At 50.4% G+C, this 18,258-nt stretch overlaps 1 protein-coding gene across 2 annotated transcripts; it reads right to left on the bottom strand.

The window, feature by feature from the left end:
* Positions 1–598: 598 nt before the first annotated feature.
* On the bottom strand, positions 599–15,650 carry GPS2 (G protein pathway suppressor 2). Of its 2 annotated transcripts, none has more exons than XM_083581061.1 (11): positions 15,427–15,650; positions 13,215–13,324; positions 13,019–13,131; positions 11,438–11,517; positions 9,972–10,054; positions 7,573–7,723; positions 7,371–7,457; positions 6,315–6,394; positions 5,222–5,317; positions 4,872–4,955; positions 599–867 (listed from the first exon to the last, which is right to left on the bottom strand). In XM_083581061.1, exons 1-11 carry the CDS (start codon positions 15,518–15,520, stop codon positions 781–783), a joined length of 1,065 nt encoding a protein of 354 aa, XP_083437187.1. In that variant the 5' UTR covers positions 15,521–15,650; the 3' UTR covers positions 599–780. The 2 variants fall into 2 exon arrangements, with proteins under 2 accessions (XP_083437187.1, XP_083437186.1); XM_083581060.1 differs by lacking the exon at positions 599–867 and adding an exon at positions 4,023–4,387 and having other exon boundaries at positions 4,796–4,955.
* Positions 15,651–18,258: the final 2,608 nt, after the last annotated feature.

The following is an 18,258-nucleotide window of genomic DNA, read 5'->3' as shown; positions in this document are numbered from 1 at the left end:
CGCTGGTTAGAACAATGGGCGGTAAATTTACATACTTTTCGCTTTTAACCTGACCTGCGAGTGCGCTTGGAACTACAGCTACTGCGGGGGAAACACACCAAAAAAGCTGCTTTCCCTAGAAATGGGGGACTAGGGAGGGGGGACTGACAACAGGAAAGCACTTTGGACACTTGGCTCCTGGCAGGATTCAGCCGAACAAGCCTTTAGGTCTTTTCCCACTGACCTGCCCCAAAGTTCGAAAACTGCCAGTTTATACTCTTTAAAAGCTGGTGGCCTTCAGACATGTTTAGACTACAACTCCCATCGGGCATTAGCCAAGACATCCGGTCCAGAACGTGATGGGCACCAGCTCGGGAGAAGTGTCAAACTAAATTAGAGTGATGTGTGCAAAATTTAGTTGCTTTGCATACACTTAATTTTAGGGAAGCCACGCTGCTCCCTTCCCTCCCTCCGCTTAGAAATACAAATGAGAGTCCACTACCTTCCGGTCAGCTCTTACTGCCCAAAAGTTCTTGCTAATGTTTAGCCAGACTCCTGATTTCTGTTATTGGGGCAAGATAGTAAGGGGGGGGGGGAACAGACACACCATTGAATGCGCTTCGAATTATACAAAGTTTTATTTAGAGTGCAATCTCTGCTTTCACAAATTACAGCAAAGAGAGAAGGGGAGAATAAAGCCACACACATGGTCATCCCACGTATATTTTCTTCCTTTGCGCTGGGACTTGGGCTGAGGTTCGGGGGGGGGGTGTCGAAGCAACGAGAGAGTGGGGGGGGGGCTCACTTGTGGTAGAAGCGCTGGCCCTGTTGCGGGTGCTGGATGAACGAGTGCCGAGGTGCCGGCTGCGGAGAGGCCTGGAAACCAGACTGCAAGAGGGGAGAGAAAGAGATGTTAAAGGAAAGAAGTTTCAGTATATAGTGGTACCTTGGTTCTCAAACGCCTTGCTTCCCAAACACCAAAAACCCAGAAGGAAGCGTTCCGGTTTTCGAACGTTTTTTGGAAGCTGAACGTCCGATGTGGCTGTCGGCTATTGTTTCCGGGGCGCCTGCACCAATCAGAAGCTGCGCCTTGGTTTTCGAACATTTCGGAATTCAGACGGACTTCCGGAACGGATTAAGTTTGGCGCTTTTGTTTTTGCTATTTGTTTTGCGTTTTTGTTTTTTGTTTTTTGGGCTTTTTCAGTTTTTGTGACTGTGTGGAAGCCAGTCTACTGACTGACTGACTGACTGATTGTGTGACTGCAGAAATGGATAAAAGCCCCCCATCCAAACTGACCACCATCAGTGCAGGTAAGAAAAAAAATTAATTGTAATTTTTATCATTTTTATCATTGCAATACTGTCTTATTTTATAGTACAGTACATTGTTTATTGCTTTCATCTTACGGTTCAATGGCCTCGTTAGATAGTAAAATTCATGTTAAATGGCTGTTTTAGGGGTTGTTTTTCAAAGTCTGGAACGGATTAATCAGTTTTGCATGACTTTCTATGGGAAAGCGTGCCTTGGTTTTGGAACGCTTTGGTTTTGGAACGGACTTCCGGAACAGATTAAGTTTGAGAACCAAGGTACCACTGTATATGAATTAACAGTCACAACCAGAAGGTTGTGCAGCAATCCCTCATCTTACGCAGGGGCTCGGTTCCTAGCGCGAAGTGGAAATCGTGGATTGTCCAACCCTTAGAATTGCCTAACTGGTGAGAAGGAGAGCGAGAGACAGCTTGTGTACTGAGCCGGCCTTGCCCAATGCCCAGCAAGCAAGGCAGGGAGCTAGAACGCTCTTTGTGACAGCGTAATCCCGGCTCTCCACCTCACTTGGGACTCGCGCTTTTCCAACCAGCCTGCCTTCAACCGTGCGTGGTTGACATCGCACCAATCGAGTGTGCAGCAAGATGAGGGGTGACTGCCTTAAGTTTTCAGGCTGCTGGGTACTGGGTGGAAACTCCCAGTATGTTTCGAAGCACAATTCAAAGTGTTGGTGCTGACCTTTAAAGCCCTAAACGGCCTCAAAGGCCCAGTAGACCTGAAGGAGCGTCTCCACTCCCATCTTTCAGCCCGACACTGATTTCCAGCTCCGAGGGCCTTCTGGCGGTTCCTTCCCTGCGAGAAGTGAGCTTGCAGGGAACCAGGCAGAGGGCCTTCTCGGTGGTGGCGCCCGCCCTGTGGAACGCCCTCCCACCAGATGTCAAGGAAATAAGCAACTACCTGACTTTTGGAAGACATCTGTGGTCAGCCCTGTTTAGGGAAGCTTTTAATATTGGATGAATTCTTGTATTTTAATACAGTGGTACCTCGGGTTAAGTACTTAATTCGTTCTGGAGTTCCATTCTTAACCTGAAACTGTTCTTAACCTGAAGCACCACTTTAGCTAATGGGGCCTCCTGCTGCTGCCGTGCCGCCGGAGCACAATTTCTGTTCTCATCCTGAAGCAAAGTTCTTAACCTGAAGCACTATTTCTGGATTAGTGGAGTCTGTAACCTGAAGCATATGTAACCTGAAGCGTATGTAACCTGAGGTACCACTTTATTTTGTTGGAAGCCACCCAGAGTGGTTGGGTAAACCCAGCTAGATGGGCGGGGTATAAATAAATTATTATTATTATTATTATTATTATTATTATTATTATTATTATGTGTCTGGAGGGCCCTTGGGGTGCCGGTCAGGCTGTGGGCAGAGTGTCTCCTCTTTGATCCCTCTTGTGCACGACACAGTGCTCCTGCCCTGGCCAAAAGATCACCTCCTCCCAGCCTGATCAAATGTGCCTTCATGAGTTTATCATCTGTGTGCTAAATCAAGCCGGCCAAGGGCATAGCTGGGGTTGAATTCTTGGTGCCGGCCTGTGGAACTCCCTTCCCCTGGAGCCTTGCCAAGCAGCCAGCACTGTAAACCTCTCCGCTTCTCTCTCTGTCCCTCCCCAACCCACCTTCCAGTCTACGCAGGAACAGTTCAAAGCAGCATAGGGTTCAGACCGTACCAAACACTGAGCACAATGAGGTTTACCTCCTGTTAAGGGGCGCAGATTATTTTTAATCAAATGAAGCCAGCCAGGCCTTCCACACTGCCCACACCTTTGGCGATGTTGTGCTTCAGTTTGTTTAACCTCTGTTGCTGTTTTTCGTACCGAAACTAGGCCCAAGAATCCTACCGGTAGTTTCGTGCTGGTGTGTTTGTCTGATCGGTTTATCTTTTTAATAGAAAGGTAGAGTAAAAATCCTCAAATTGCGAACGGATTGTCTGAACTCTTTTCCCCCAGGAAAAGTCAGAAAGACAGTTGTATTTTAAAAAAATAAAATACAATGGTACCTTGGTTCTCAAATTCCAAAAACCTGGAGGTGTTCTGGTTTTTAAACATTTTTCGGAAGCTGAACAGCCGATGCGGCTGTTGGCTATTGTTTCCGGGGCGCCTGCACCAATCAGAAGCTGCGCCTTGGTTTTTGAACATTTCGTTTTTGCTATTTATTTTGCGTTTTTGTTTTCGTGACTGTGTGGAAGCCAGTTCGATTGATCGATTGTGTGACTGCGGAAATGGATAAAAGCCCCCCATCCAAACAATGGCTATCATCAGCGCTGGTAAGAAAAAAAAGTAATTAATACTGTCTTATTTATAGTACAGTATATTGATTATTGCTTTCATTTTATGGATCCATGGTCTCGTTAGATAACAAAATTCATGTTAAATGGCTGTCTTAGGGGTTGTTTTCCAAAGTCTGGAACGGATTAATCCGTTTTCCATTCCTTTCTATGGGAAAGCGCGCCTTGGTTTTGGAACGCTTTGGTTTTGGAATGGACTTCTGGAACGGATTGAGAACCAAGGCACCACTGTAAAACAAATGCAGTGTTGTATTCTAGTAAAGGTAAAGGGACCCCTGACCATTAGGTCCAGTCGTGACCGACTCTGGGGTTGTGGTGCTCATCTCGCTTTACTGGCCGAGGGAGCCGGCGTACAGCTTCTGGGTCATGTGGCCAGCATGACTGAGCCGCTTCTGGCGAACCAGAGCAGCGCACGGAAACGCCATTTACCTTCCCACCGGAGTGGTACCTATTTATCTACTTGCACTTTGACGTGCTTTCGAACTGCTAGGTTGGCAGGAGCAGGGACCGAGCAACGGGAGCTCACCCCGTCGCGGGGATTCAAACCACCGACCTTCTGATCAGCAAGTCCTAGGCTCTGTGGTTTAACCCACAGCGCCACCCGCGCCCCCTTGTATTCTAGTAGCCCCGCATAAATTGATGCGCCTAAGTTGGCGGCATCCGACACGAAGTCTGGTTGGCGGTGGTTCTGCTGGGGATTGGCCTTCTCAATGGGGGCTCCCCATCTGTAGAATAACCCCAACCTCAGACTGTACAGAGGCCAGAGGCTCACTAGGGAAGAGAGACCCTCTGCATGCGCTCAGAGATACTGCTATCCGACCTAACCGGAAGAGTCCGCGACCAGAAGGAGGAGGAGGAGTATCAGGAAGAGTGGATTAAATTTAATGATTATTTAGTTAAATAAGTTAAGTTAAATGAACTGAAAACAGCTTGCAGTTACTTAATTGGCTTAGGATTTTATTTATGTTAAGTGATGAATTAATATGTTTAATTCCATAATGTGAAGATTTAAGGATGTTAATGTTTAAGTTAAATTTCATAAAAATTGTGATTTGGAAAACCGTTAATAGGACATGCAATGAAATTCAACCAAGGAGAAGCGAGGAAGTGTGATTTTCAATAAGGTTATGATTGATGTTCGTTTGTCTTGTGTATTTGTTTGTTTATAAAACTGCGAAAACCAATATTTTTTTTAAAAAAAAAAACCCCAGAGGTACTGCTGTGGTACGACAAGGCTTGGGATTGAGCGCCGCTCCCCCCGCCCAGCCAGCGAGATACTTACTGTGTGGGGCTGCTGTGGGGCGGTTCCGTGGGAGAAGCTGCCAGGGGAAGCTGGGCGGGCCGGGTGGGTGTACGCCAAACTGGGCTATAAGGGAGAGAAAGCGGGTGGGGGGGGCCAAAAATCAGCAAGCGGGAGAGAGCAGGAGGGAAAGGGGCTGGGTGTCGCGACGGCGGTGGGAGAGGCACCCACCTGGGACGAGGAAAAGGAAGGCAAAATTCACAACAGGCCGAAAACAAGAGGAACCATGACAACACATTATGGGCACGGAAAACCGCGTAACTGGGAATCACTGGGAAGAGGGGGAGTAGAAGCAGGAAGAGGGGCAATGTGCCTTCTGGTTCTGAGCTTACCTTGGCAGCTGTCTGCATCTGGACAGGGATTTGGGGGGCTTGTAGGAGGCCCTGGTTCGGGTGCAAGGCTTGGGGGTGCATCGGACGCAGGGTCGACTGGAGAGGCAAGGACAAGAGAGGGAGAGCAGAGGAATTAGACCGTCTCCTAAGGTGAGAGGGAATGCACTCTGCACATGCTCTGGTTATTTCACGGCCAAGTCCAGGCAGGCAAACGTTCTTCCCAGGCTCCTGTCCGAACTTAAAATTTACCCCCTGTGCGGTTAGAAACAGTCAAGAACGGCTGCATTCGCACCGCTGCGACGCCATTTTTATACAGTCATGGCTTTCCCCCAAAGGATTCTGGGAGATGAGGGTCTTTATTTTTTTATTGGAGACCCGTATCCTCCTCAGAGAGGTATTTCAGAGTGGTCCTGTATACCTGAAGGTGCGTCTCCACCTCCATCGTTCTGCCTGGACACTTGTGTTCAGGGAAAGGGAAAGGGACCCCGGACCGTTAGGTCCAGTCGCGGACGACTCTGGGGTTGTGGCGCTCAACTCGCTTTACTGGCCGAGGGAGCCGGCATACAGCTTCCGGGTCATGTGGCCAGCATGACTAAGCCGCTTCTGGCGAACCAGAGCAGCGCACAGAAACGCCGTTTACCTTCCCGCCAGAGTGGTACCTATTGATCTACTTGCACTTTGACGTGCTTTCGAACTGCTAGGTTGGCAAGAGCAGGGACCGAGCAACGGGAGCTCACCCGTCGCGGGGATTCGAACCGCCCACCTTCTGATCGGCAAGTCCTAGGCTCTGTGGTTTAAGCCACAGCGCCACCCGGGTCCCATACTGACTACTTAGGTTTGCGGCTGCTTCCCTGATGACGTACCACTGCCGTTTGGTTTTTAAAAATATTGTTAGCCATCTCGTAAGACCTCTGTGGGATAGCCCAGTCGGTAAGAGCATAGGGTTCTTCATCTCGTGGCCACGAGTTCGAGCCCCACGTTGGGGCCAGAAGATTCCTGCATTCCAGGGGGCTGGTGACCCCCGGGGTCCCTTTCCAACTCTACAGAAGAGCACGGACATTTTCAGAGAGCGATGCTCCGGGTGCGAACTCACCGAATCGGTAAATCCCGACTGCTGGTTCGCGTGCTCCAGTTGTTTCTGCAAAGGGATGGCTGTGCTTGGAGGAATGAAACCTGGAAAGGGAAGGTTGAAAGAGCTAAGCGTCAGCCTTGCAAGGAAAGGAACAGGGCCTTGGAAGAAGGGGGGGGCTGGTTCATTTTCTCTTTCCTTTACAGACAGTGTCTCCCAGCACAGCTTCCCTGCCATCTCACGTCCATGGAGGCGCAGGTCAACTCTGTGTCCAGGGCAGCTGTCTACCAGCTCCATCTGGTACGCAGGATGAGACCCTCCCTGCCCGCAGACTGTCTGGCCAGAGTGGTGCATGCTCTGGTTATCTCCCGCTTGGACTACTGCAATGCGCTCTACGTGGGGCTACCTTTGAAGGTGACCTGGAAACTGCAGCTAATCCAGAATGCGGCAGCCAGACTGGGGACTGGGAGTGGCCGCCGGGACCACATAACACCGGTCCTGAAAGGCCTACATTGGCTCCCAGGACGTTTCCGAACACAATTCAAATTGTTGTTGCTGACCTTTAAAGCCCTAAATGGCCTCAAAGGCCCAGTAGACCTGATGGAGCGTCTCCACCCCCATTGTTCAGCCCGGACACCGATTTCCAGCTCCGAGGGCCTTCTGGTGGTTCCCTCTCTGCGAGAAGTGAAGTTACAGGGAACCAGGCAGAGGGCTTTCTCGGTGGTGGCGCCCACCCTGTGGAACGCCCTCCAGTTGGATGTCAAGGAAATAAACAATTACCTGACTTTTAGAAGACATCTGAAGGCAGCCCTGTTTAGGGAAGCTTTTAATATTTGATGAATTATTGCATTTTAATATTTTGTTGGAATCTGCCCAGAGTAGCTGGGGAAACCCAGCCAGATGGGAGGTGTATTAATAATAATAATAATAATAATAATAATAATAATAATAATAATAACAACAAATAATAGGATTTGCCAACCCCCGGCATGCTCTGGTCCATGGGGTCACGAAGAGTCGGACATGACTAAACAACTGCAGACTTACTATTAAGATTTGCCAGCCACTCTGCAGACTTACCAGGCTGAGCCGTGGGGAAGTGGCTGTGGATTGTGTAGCCAGGCTGCTGTTGCGGCAAGTACTGCATGGTGGGGAAAGCAGATGGCCCTGGAACGGAAAGGAGAGGGGGGTGAAAGCCCGGCCTGCTCTGCCCCCGCCACCCACGCCACGGAGGGAAAGGGATGCAGCGTGGCACCCGATCGCCCACGGGCTCCATCCTCACCTCGGATCGACTGGCTGCTGGCGTAGCTGACGGGCACCGTGTGCTGGCTCTGCCCCACGGCATAAGGGCTGTGCCCGGACTGTCCACCCTGGTACTGGCCATGCTCTGCCGTGCTGGCGGGGAAAGTCGGCTGCGTGGCAAAGTGGCGAGACTGGGGAGACAAAGCAAGCACAGAGACGTCCCTTAGGGATGCCGCGAGGCGCACCAAATCTGCCTCACAACTAACCGCTTTGTCTTATTTGCCATGCGACGTATTTTCGTGTTTCCCTGCTGTAAACGGGCCTGTGGCGCTCGGGAGGAAGGGCGGCATATTCATTTAATAAGTAACTACCTAGACAGCATCTTAAAAAGCAGAGACATCACCTTGCCAACAAAGGTCCCTATAGTTAAAGCTATGGTTTTCCCAGTAGTGATGTATGGAAGTGAGAGCTGGACCGTAAAGAAGGCTGATCGCCGAAGAATGGATGCTTTTGAATTATGGTGCTGGAGGAGACTCTTGAGAGTCCCATGGACTGCAAGAAGATCAAACCTCTCCATTCTGAAGGAAATCAGCCCTGAGTGCTCACTGGAAGGACAGATCCTGAAGCTGAGGCTCCAAGACTTTGGCCACCTCATGAGAAGAGAAGACTCCCTGGAAAAGACCCTGATGTTGGGAAAGATGGAGGGCACAGGGAGAAGGGGGCGACGGAGGACGAGATGGTGGGACAGCGTTCTCGAAGGGACCAGCTTGTGTTTGACCAAACTGCGGGAGGCAGTGGAAGACAGGAGGGCCTGGCGTGCTCTGGTCCAGGGGGTCACGAAGAGGCAGACATGACTAAACTACTAAACAACAACAAACTATCATAAAAACAGCACTAGCAAAGGCAGGGCTGCCACCGTCCGCCATTTTGAAAGGGGAGCCCTTTTGTGAGGGAAGAACTAACCGTTTTGTCTTGTTTATCTAGGGGGGGCCATACGCAGAATACTGCAGTCGGAAGCAGCATCCGGGAGGAAATCGGAAGAATATCTGGGGAAATTGAGACGCACGGCAACCCATGTCGGCAGTGTTGTTTGTGCCGCTTTCCCTTAAAAATAGCTCCAAAACGGCAATTTTTGTTGAGGTTTTGCCAGAAACAACAACTTCCTCCCAAGCTCAACAACTTTTGTGTCCGGATTTTCACTTTTTGAAACACGGCAACCCTAGTTTATCATGTTATGTGGTTTTATACTGTAAACGGGCCTGTGGCCCTTGGGATCGAGGGCAGGATATAAATTTAAATAACAACAACCACGACAATAGCAAAGGCGGCGCTGCCACCGGCCGCCATTTTGTGAGGGAACATTTGGAAGAGAACATTTGAGTCTGCTCATGAAAAGCAAAATATAACCACTTCCTGGGGGAAAAGAAAATTGGGCTCAGCCCCTGGCACAGTTCTTGCTTGCTTAGGCAGGCATGCCTCCGTGGCATTTTAACGGGCAATTTTTATTACGTATCATTTGTTTTAGATGCATGGCTTTTGCTTCTACTCTGAGAAATCTTACATCAATTTGGCTTTATATATCAGGCATGTGCAACTAGTCAATTGCGGAGTGTTCCTGGTCGATCATGTGATCCTAGTTGATCACCCCCCCAATAAAAGCTCCACAATGGTCAATCCAAAGGGTAGATCACTGCCAGTTTTTTATATAGTGGTAGTAGATCGCAGTCTCTTGGGCAGGGGTAGGCAACCCAAGGTCCGTGGGCCAGATCCGGCCCAATCGCCTTCTCAATCTGGCCCACGGACGGTCTGGGAATCAGCGTGTTTTTACATGAGTAGAATGTGTCCTTTTATTTAAAATGCATCTCTGGGTTATTTGTGGGGCATAGGAATTCGTTCTTTCCCCCCCAAAAATAGTCTGCACCCCCCCAAGGTCTGAGGGACAGGGGACCAGCCCCCTGCTGGAAAAGTTCGCTGAGCCCTGCTCTTGGGAGTTGGACATGCCTGTTTCATATTATCAGTTTTTTAAACGGATATTTCACATTGCATTTTGCAAACTGCTTAGGAGGTTTCTGCTGATTAAGCAACGTGCCCCTCTTGCCAAATAAATCACCGTATTTTTCGCACCATAAGACGCACCTAGTTTTTGGAGGAGGAAAACTAGAAAAAAATTATTCTGAATCTCAGAAGCCAGAACAGCAAGAGGTATCGCTGCGCAGCGAAAGCAGCAATCCCTCTCGCTGTTCTGGCTTCTGGGATAGCTGCGCAGCCTGCATTCGCTCCATAAGACGCACACACATTTCCCCTTACTTTTTAGGAGGGAAAAAGTGAGTCTTATAGAGCAAAAATTACAGTAATAAATCCTTTGAGAATTCTATGACTTCAGTGTTGAACAAAGAGATCTGGTCTTTCCTGGAACAACTGGGGGGGGGGGGGACTCACTGTGATCACTGGAGGTCCAAACATCTGCTTGGCTCGATCGGCGGATATCAAGGTGCCAGCCCGGTTATGGCCTCCGGGGCTCCCTGCAGAGAAAGGAAAGGAATCCCATTGACATCAACCCTCCAAGGATTCCAGAGGGCAAGAAAACTCCTTCCCAAAGGGGTGGGGGGTCAAGTCTTCTCTTTCCTCCGATAAAAGACTCTCCGGAAGGATGAAAGACTGTGGAGAGAATAACTGGATGCGCTCTTCCCACCTTGGATCAAATCTATGCTTCCAGGTGCCATAAGAAAGCTGCAGAGATAGCGCAGGATAGTGCGCACCCCGGAAATGATCTCTTTCAGCTTCTGCCTTCTGGAAGAAGACTAGGACTAGCCGCCTGAGAAACACTTTCTACCCAAATGCAATTCTGATTCTGATCGCAGCATAAGGGGTCTCTATAGTATAGTGTATTTTAAAATGGGGTTTCAGAGTTTTTAGGGGTTTTTGAATGTTTTATGTAGTTTTGTAGTAGTTTTATGTAGTTTTGTAGTAGTTTTATGTAGTTTTTCAATTTCATTGTTCTGCATGGGACAATGACAATAAAGATATCGTATATCATATATGTGATGCACTATTTAATTGGGATCCGCCATTACGGGACAGACCAAGTTGCAGAGATAAACAGTCATGGGGGAGGCGAGCTCTTAATTTGTTATCATATCTGTACTTCAAGTCCGAATTGGCAAATCTCCCCTAGAAAGACTAATGTTCGATGCAACCTGTCTGAGATAATGAATGAGCAAACGCCTAGATTTTATTTCATCGGAAGTGAGTGAAGATGGCGTCTGCCACCAGAGAAGGACTTTGGGATTGATTTGGCATAAACACCAGCGTGTGAGGACATTCTGCAAACAACAGACTTATCAGCTGCAAAAAAAAAAAAGGAGAGTCATACAAACTTCACACAGAAGCACATTATTGCTCATTTCAACTTGCCTGTGGAAACAGAGGCCATGAAGGAAGGATAACAACAGGAAGATTTAAAGAAGGAACTATTGGAAACTCAAGGCAGTAGAAACATAAGATGATTGGAACCCCACTGAACTTGAATCATGGGAAGCCCCAACAAAAACTTATAATTTGGCAGAATATTTGGACTATATGAAATGTATTTGTATAATTTGGAATGTGTAATGTGATCTGATTGGATTGTTAAAATGGAAAACTTAATAAAAATTATTTTTTTAAAAAAAGTCTTCGCTTTCCTCCGCTCTCCCATACCTGCAATCCTAACAAGGGAGGCACCTCGGAGGCTTTCTACATGGAATGTCCTGGATTCGAGTCCCGACATCTCTCACTAAAACGGGACCGCAGGTGGAGACTGGCGGCCCGATTCAGAACAAGGCGACTTCGGGTGGGGGAAGCACACACCTGATCCGTGGCCGAACTCTATGCGAATCCTCTCAAAGGAGCAAAAAGAAACGCACCTTGCATGTTGAGGATGTGAGCCCCTGCGTGGACGGCCATTCCTTGCTGGTAGGCGGCTGCCGTCAGCGTCGTCATGTCGCTGTGGACAGGAGGAAGGAGGTCAATAAATCGCCTGCAATAATGGCGGCGATGAAACCCAACTCAGAAAGAAACTGATCTTTGCCGGCGCCTGCTCTCGCCATTCGCTGCCCCTTTTGCACAAGGCAGGGGCTGCCTTCATGGTTTCCTACACATTCTGATTTTTGCGTACTGCACACACACAACACAATTCACAAAATATTGCCAGGTCAAAAATTACGAAACTGGTACAGTCGTACCTTGGAAGCCGAACGGAATCCGTTCCGGAAGCCCATTCGACTTCCAAAACGTTCAGAAACTAAGGCATGGGTTCCGATTGGCTGCAGGAAGCTCCTGCAGCCAATCAGAAGCTGTGGAACCCGTGTCAGACGTTTGGGTTCCAAAGAACATTTGTAAACCAGAACACTTACTTCCGGGTTTGCGGCGTTCAGGAGCCAAAACGTTTGAGTTGCAAGGCGTTCAAATTCTGAGGTACAACTGTATCATGATACGGACTTCAAACCGGTTTTGGACAATATATGAACGTAATTATTTTATTTTATTCTTTTAATTTCTATATCACTTTATATTTTTAAGAAAAAGCTCAAAGTGGTTTACAGCAGGGGTCGGCAAGGTTTACCTCACCTGGGCCAGTTCACTCCCGCGGAGATCGCTCCATGGGCAGGATCGCGTCAACCGAGTCCCTGCTCTGCACTGTGCTGGTTTAGCGCAGTGCGCAGGGACTCGCTGAGCGAGCGGCTTGGTTCAGGGGCAGCTAGTGGGCCGTTTAAACAACCCCCATGGACCGCTTACGGCCCATGGACCACAGGTTTAAAGGTAAAGGGACCCCTGACCATTAGGTCCAGTCGTGACCGACTCTGGGGTTGCGGCGCTCATCCCGCTTTACTGGCCGAGGCAGCCGGCGTCCAGCTTCCGGGTCATGTGGCCAGCAGGACTAAGCTGCTTCTGGCGAACCAGAGCAGCGCACGGAAACGCCGCTTACCTTCCCGCCGGAGCGGTACCTATTTATCTACTTGCACTTTGACGTGCTTTCGAACCACTAGGTTGGCAGGAGCAGGGACCGAGCAACGGGAGCTCACTCCATGCCGGGGATTCGAACCGCCGACCTTCTGATCGGCAAGCCCTAGGCTCTGTGGTTTAACCCACAGCGCCACCCACGTCCCGACCCCTGGTTTACAGCATATTAAATCAATAAAACATAAATAAAACAATCTGAAGAAAATCAAATATAGAGTCAAAGCAACATAACATCGCCCAGCCCTATGTGGAGAACAGTATTCCAAGCACGTTCACACCACAGAACAGGCTATGGGCAGTTTTATTTTCAATTCCTTGCCTAATAACTCCTAAGCACGGAGTTCGCCTTTTTCACAGCGGCCAAACACTGGCTCAACATCTCCACGAGGCTCCTACTCGGTCACAGCCAGTTCAGAAACCACAAACATAAACACACAGTTAGGGTTTTCCCCTCTGCATCGCTAGACGCCTGTGATCTCGCTAACCTTTGCTCCTTGCGACGTCGTTTCTCTTCCTCGTGAAGCACTTTTTTCAGCTGAAGGAAAAGCTGGTGCTTCTCCTCCTGTAGGGCCAGCAGTTTCTCTTCCAGCTTCATGATCTGCGGGTGGAAAAAGGGTCGGAGGTGAGCCGAGACGTCCCCAGGGACGTTGGCCTCCCAAAACACAGGGCCACCCCACAGACCTGCTCCTTCGTCTCCTCCAGGGACATCCGCTCTTCCATCTCCTTCTTCCGACGCCTCTCCTGTTCCTCCTTCATCTTCTGCTCCATCATCTTGTCGACTTCTTCCTCCTCTGAAGGACGAGGGGGAAAGGCATAATATTATTATTAATAATAATAATAATAATTTATACCCCGCCCATCTGGCTGGGTTTCCCCAGCCACTCTTGGTGGCTTCCAACAAAATATTAAAACACAATAATCTATTAAACATTAAAAGCTTCCCTAAAGAGGGAGCAATTACCTTCCCGAAATGCAACTTCCATGGAGCTGCAACTCAGTTCAAGACTTGTTCAGGTTCTGCGCTGCTTAGGCAGGAAGAACCAGTTGCACAAATATAGGATAGCGGACACTTGGCTTGCCAGTAATCCTTGTGAAAAGGATCTAGGGATCTTGGTGGACCACAAGCTGAACGTGAGCCCACAATGTGATGCAGCAGCAAAAAAGGCCAATGCTATACTAGGCTGCATCAATGGAAGTCTAGTGTCCAGATCAAGGGAAGGAATAAGGTAAAGGGACCCCTGGCCATTAGGTCCAGTCGTGGCCGAGTCTGGGGTTGCGGTGCTCATCTCGCTTTACTGGCCGAGGGAGCCGGTGTACAGCTTCCGGGTCATGTGGCCAGCATGACCAAGCCGCTTCTGGCGAACCAGAGCAGCGCATGGAAACGCCGTTTACCTTCCCGCCGGAGCGGTGCCTATTTATCTACTTGCACTTTGATGTGCTTTCGAACTGCTAGGTTGGCAGGAGCAGGGACAGAGCAACGGGAGCTCACACCATTGTGGGGATTCGAACCGCCGACCTTCTGATCGGCAAGTCCTAGGCTCAGTGGTTTAACCCACAGCGCCACCCGCGTCCCAAGGGAAGGCATAGTCCCGCTGTATTCTGCCTTGGTCAGACCATGTCTGGAAGACGGCGTCCAGCTCTGGGCACCACAATTTAAGAAGGATAAGGTGTGCAGAGTGGGTGACCAAGATGGTCAAAGGTTTGGAGAACAAGCCTTATGAGGAACGGTTGAGGGAACTGGGTATGTTGAGCCTGGAAAAGAGGGGACTGGGAGGAGATCTGACAGCCATCTTCAAATCTCCGAAGGGCCGTCGCGTGGAAGATGGAGCAATCTTATTTTCTCCTGCTCTGGAGGGTTGGACAGATTAAAGTTGCAAGGAAAGAGATTGGGACTAAACTTCAGGAAGAGCCGTTTGACAGGGGAAGCATTTCCCTGGAATGATGCTGGGCTCTCCTTCCTTGGAGGTTTTTAAGCAGAGGTTGGAAGGTCTTGGAAGTTTCAGCTGGGATTCCCGCATTGCAGGGGCATTGCTGCAATTCTTGCGAAGAAGCCTATTCGGAATAAGGGAATTTCCCTTAAAAAAAGGGAAACGTTGACAGCTATGGCAGGGGGTTGGGCTGGATGACCCTCGGGGTCCCCTGCAACTCTACAATCCTGGGATTTCCCCCCAGTAAGTCACTGGGGGTCGGCCGCTGCCTCCTCCCAGGCCAGCCTACCTGGCAGGGTTGGGGTGTGGGGATTGCGAGCCGCCTGGAGCAACTTGCAGGCGGGATACAAACTCAAATGCAAATGCAAGTACATGCAACTGCATGCAAATGCAACTACAAATGCAAATACATGCAAATGCATGCAAATCATAGAATCATAGAGTTGGAAGAGACCACAAGGGCCATCGAGTCCAACCCCCTGCCAAGCAGGAAACCCCATCAGAGCACTCCTGACATATGGTTGTCAAGCCTCTGCTTAAAGACCTCCAAAGAAGGAGACTCCACCACACTCCTTGGCAGCAAATTCCACTGTCGAACAGCTCTTACTGTCAGGAAGTTCTTCCTAATGTTTAGGTGGAATCTTCTTTCTTGTTCCAGTTGGTCAGTGTCCTTCTTGAACTGTGGTGCCCAGAACTGGACACAGCACTCCAGGTGAGGTCTGACCAGAGCAGAATACAGTGGCAACTACAAATGCAAATACAAGTACATGCAAATGCATGCAAATGAAACTACAAATGCAAATACAAGTACATGCAAATGCAACTACAAATGCAAATACAAGTACATGCAAATGCATGCAAATGCAACCACAAATGCAAATACAAGTACATGCAAATGCATGCAAATGAAACTACAAATGTCAGTACATGCAAATGCATGCAAATACCCCCCCGCTCTCTCTCACCCTGCCGCTTCCTCTCTCTCTCCACCATGACGTGCCGGTGCAAGGCGCGGGCCATGGCCGAGCTCAGCTTCGGCCTCTCCAGCAGCGCCGGCATGGCGGCCTCTCCGGCTGCCCGGGGCGCCCGGGACCCGAGGCGGAGAAGGGGGCTCCTCGGAGGCCGCGGGAAGGAGGAGGCGAAGCAGCCCGGGAGAGGCGACGCCAACACCCCGCGCGGCTTCCTCTTCCGGGTCGCAGCCGCCCCGCCCCCCCTCTGCCGGGGACTCCGGAGTCCGGGCAGGCTCCACCCCCACAACTGGCGGAAGGGGACCCAGGAGTCCGGGAAAGGGCTGCTCCTTCTCCCCCAACTGAGAGGGGGACCCAGGAGTCCGGGAAAAGGCTCCCAGCTCTCTCATAACTGAGAAAGGGACCCAGGAGTCCGGGAAAGGCTCCCCGCTCTCCCCCAACTCAGAGGGGGACCCAGGAGTCCGGGAAAAGGCTCCCCGCTCTCCCCCAACTGAGAGGGGGACCCAGGAGTCCGGGAAAGGGCTGCTCCTTCTCCCCCCCAACTGAGAAAGGGACCCAGGAGTCCGGGAAAGGGCTCAATGCTCTCCCCCAACTGAGAAAGGGACCCAGGAGTCCGGGAAAGGGCTCAATGCTCTCCCCCAACTGAGAGGGGGACCCAGGAGTCCGGGAAAAGGCTCCCCGCTCTCCCCCAACTGAGAGGGGGACCCAGGAGTCCGGGAAAGGGCTGCTCCTTCTCCCCCAACTGAGAAAGGGACCCAGGAGTCCGGGAAAGGGCTCCCAGCTCTCTCACAACTGAGAAAGGGACCCAGGAGTCCAGGAAAGGGATTCTCACTTTCCCCCAACTGAGAAAGGGACCCAGGAGTCCGGGAAAGGGCTCCCCGCTCTCCCCCAACTGAGAAAGGGACCCAGGAGTCCGGGACTGGGCTGCCCGCTCTCCCCCAACTCAGAGGGGGACCCAGGAGTCCGGGAAACTGCTCCCTGCTCTCCCCCAACTGAGAGGGGGACCCAGGAGTCCGGGAAAGGGCTGCTATTGTGCTTTTCACCAGAAAATGACAATGATTTTAAATTATGTTTATTATATGTGAAAAAGATATATTCTAAAAAATAAAATAAGCCTTTTTTTTCCCTTTTCAAGCAGTAAGAGATGTCCTCAGCTTCACTGGAGTTGCAGATAGAAAACCTTTGCTGAGTTCGAATCTGGAGACCAGCCATACCTGCTTCTGTGATCTCCCTTCTCTAATGCAAGGGGCTTAACAAAGTTTGATTTGATTTTCCACATTTCTATGCAGAAGACACTAAAAATGAATTTAAGGCAGGCTTCTTCAACCCCGGCCCTCCAGATGTTTGGAGACTACAATTCCCATCATCCTTGACCACTGGTCCTGCTAGCTAGGGATCATGGGAGTTGTAGGCCAAAAACATCTGGAGGGCCGAGGTTGAGGAAGCCTGGATTAAGCTGTGAATCCCATCTGTAGGCTCAAGTTCTGTACTTGTGTAAATAAACCATCTACCCCAAAGACCTCGCAAGTCTCCGCTGTGACGTGTTTCCCAAAAGCAACCACAAACCTTGGGTAAGCATGTCTGGAACTCGCCGAAACCTTGTGCCAATCAGATTGGGGGTGGCATGAAATGATTTATTAAGGAAGGAAATGTGCTTTCCCGCCACGCCCACTCGCAAAGTCTCCTTGCAGAGTCAGGCCCGCCAAGTGGCAAGGAGTGACACAGGCCTATGGAGATGTCCATAAGGTAAAGGGACCCCTGACCATTAGGTCCAGTTGTGACCAACTCTGGGGTTGCGGCGCTCATCTCGCTTTACTGGCCTAAGGGAGCCGGCGTACAGCTTCCGGGTCATGTGGCCAGCAGGACTAAGCCGCTTCTGGCGAACCAGAGCAGCACACGGAAACGCCGTTTACCTTCCCGCCGGAGTGGCACCTATTGATCTACTTGTACTTTGCCGTGCTTTCGAACTGCTAGGTTGGCAGGAGCTGGGGCAGAGCAACGGGAGCTCACCCCGTCACGGGGATTCGAACCGCCGACCTTCTGATCGGCAAGCCCTAGGCTCTGTGGTTTAACCCACAGCGCCACCCACGTCCCGCCATGGAGATGTCCATACCTTCCTGCAAATCATGGGGAAGGCCTGTGGCTCGGGTGGCGTACAAAAGGTCCCAGGTCCAATGCCCGGGTTAGGGTTAGTGAGAAGATGCTGCCAGCCCGTGCTGGGATGCAAGGCAGCTTTCGGATGCTGCTTCCAAGCTCTTGCCGCCCCAATGGCGGATGGGGAAAGAGCAGAAAGGGGTCACCTCACCCCTCGGCCCTTCGTTACAAGCACAATCTTCTGCAGCTCCCGGAAAACGGGGCGCCACCCCAAAATAACGTATTTCGACGACTCCCGTGCAAAGGTTGCGGCATTTGGGACCTTTTAGTTTAAGGGACAACATGATAGAAGCTTATAGAATTAAGCGTGGCAAAGGGAAAGTTTTCCTTGTAACACAGGAAATTGTAGACATCCCATGAAGCTGAACGGTGGAAGATTTAGGAAACGGAGGAAGACGTACTTGCTCATCCAGGAACTGCGGAACTCCCTGCCACAGGAGGCCAACTTGGGTGTTTTTAAAAGAGGACCGGACAAATTCCTGGAGGAGGAGAGGGCTACTGGTGGCTGTGGTCTCCTGCCGCAGTTAAAGGCGGCGATGCGTCTGGGTACGAGTTGCTGGAAACTGCAGGCAGGGAGAGGGATCTTGTGTTCGAATCCTGCGTGCAGGTTTCCCAGAAGAAACAGACCCAGCAGGCTCTATTTTGGTTGTAGGAAAAAGAGACACGGACACTGAA

The sequence above is a fragment of the Podarcis filfolensis genome (assembly GCF_964270895.1).
Source record: "Podarcis filfolensis genome assembly, chromosome: 13".
Classification (NCBI taxonomy): Eukaryota; Metazoa; Chordata; class Lepidosauria; order Squamata; family Lacertidae; genus Podarcis; species Podarcis filfolensis.
The sequence above is the reverse complement of the archived record's forward strand: the minus strand, read 5'-3'. Positions and strand labels throughout refer to the sequence as shown.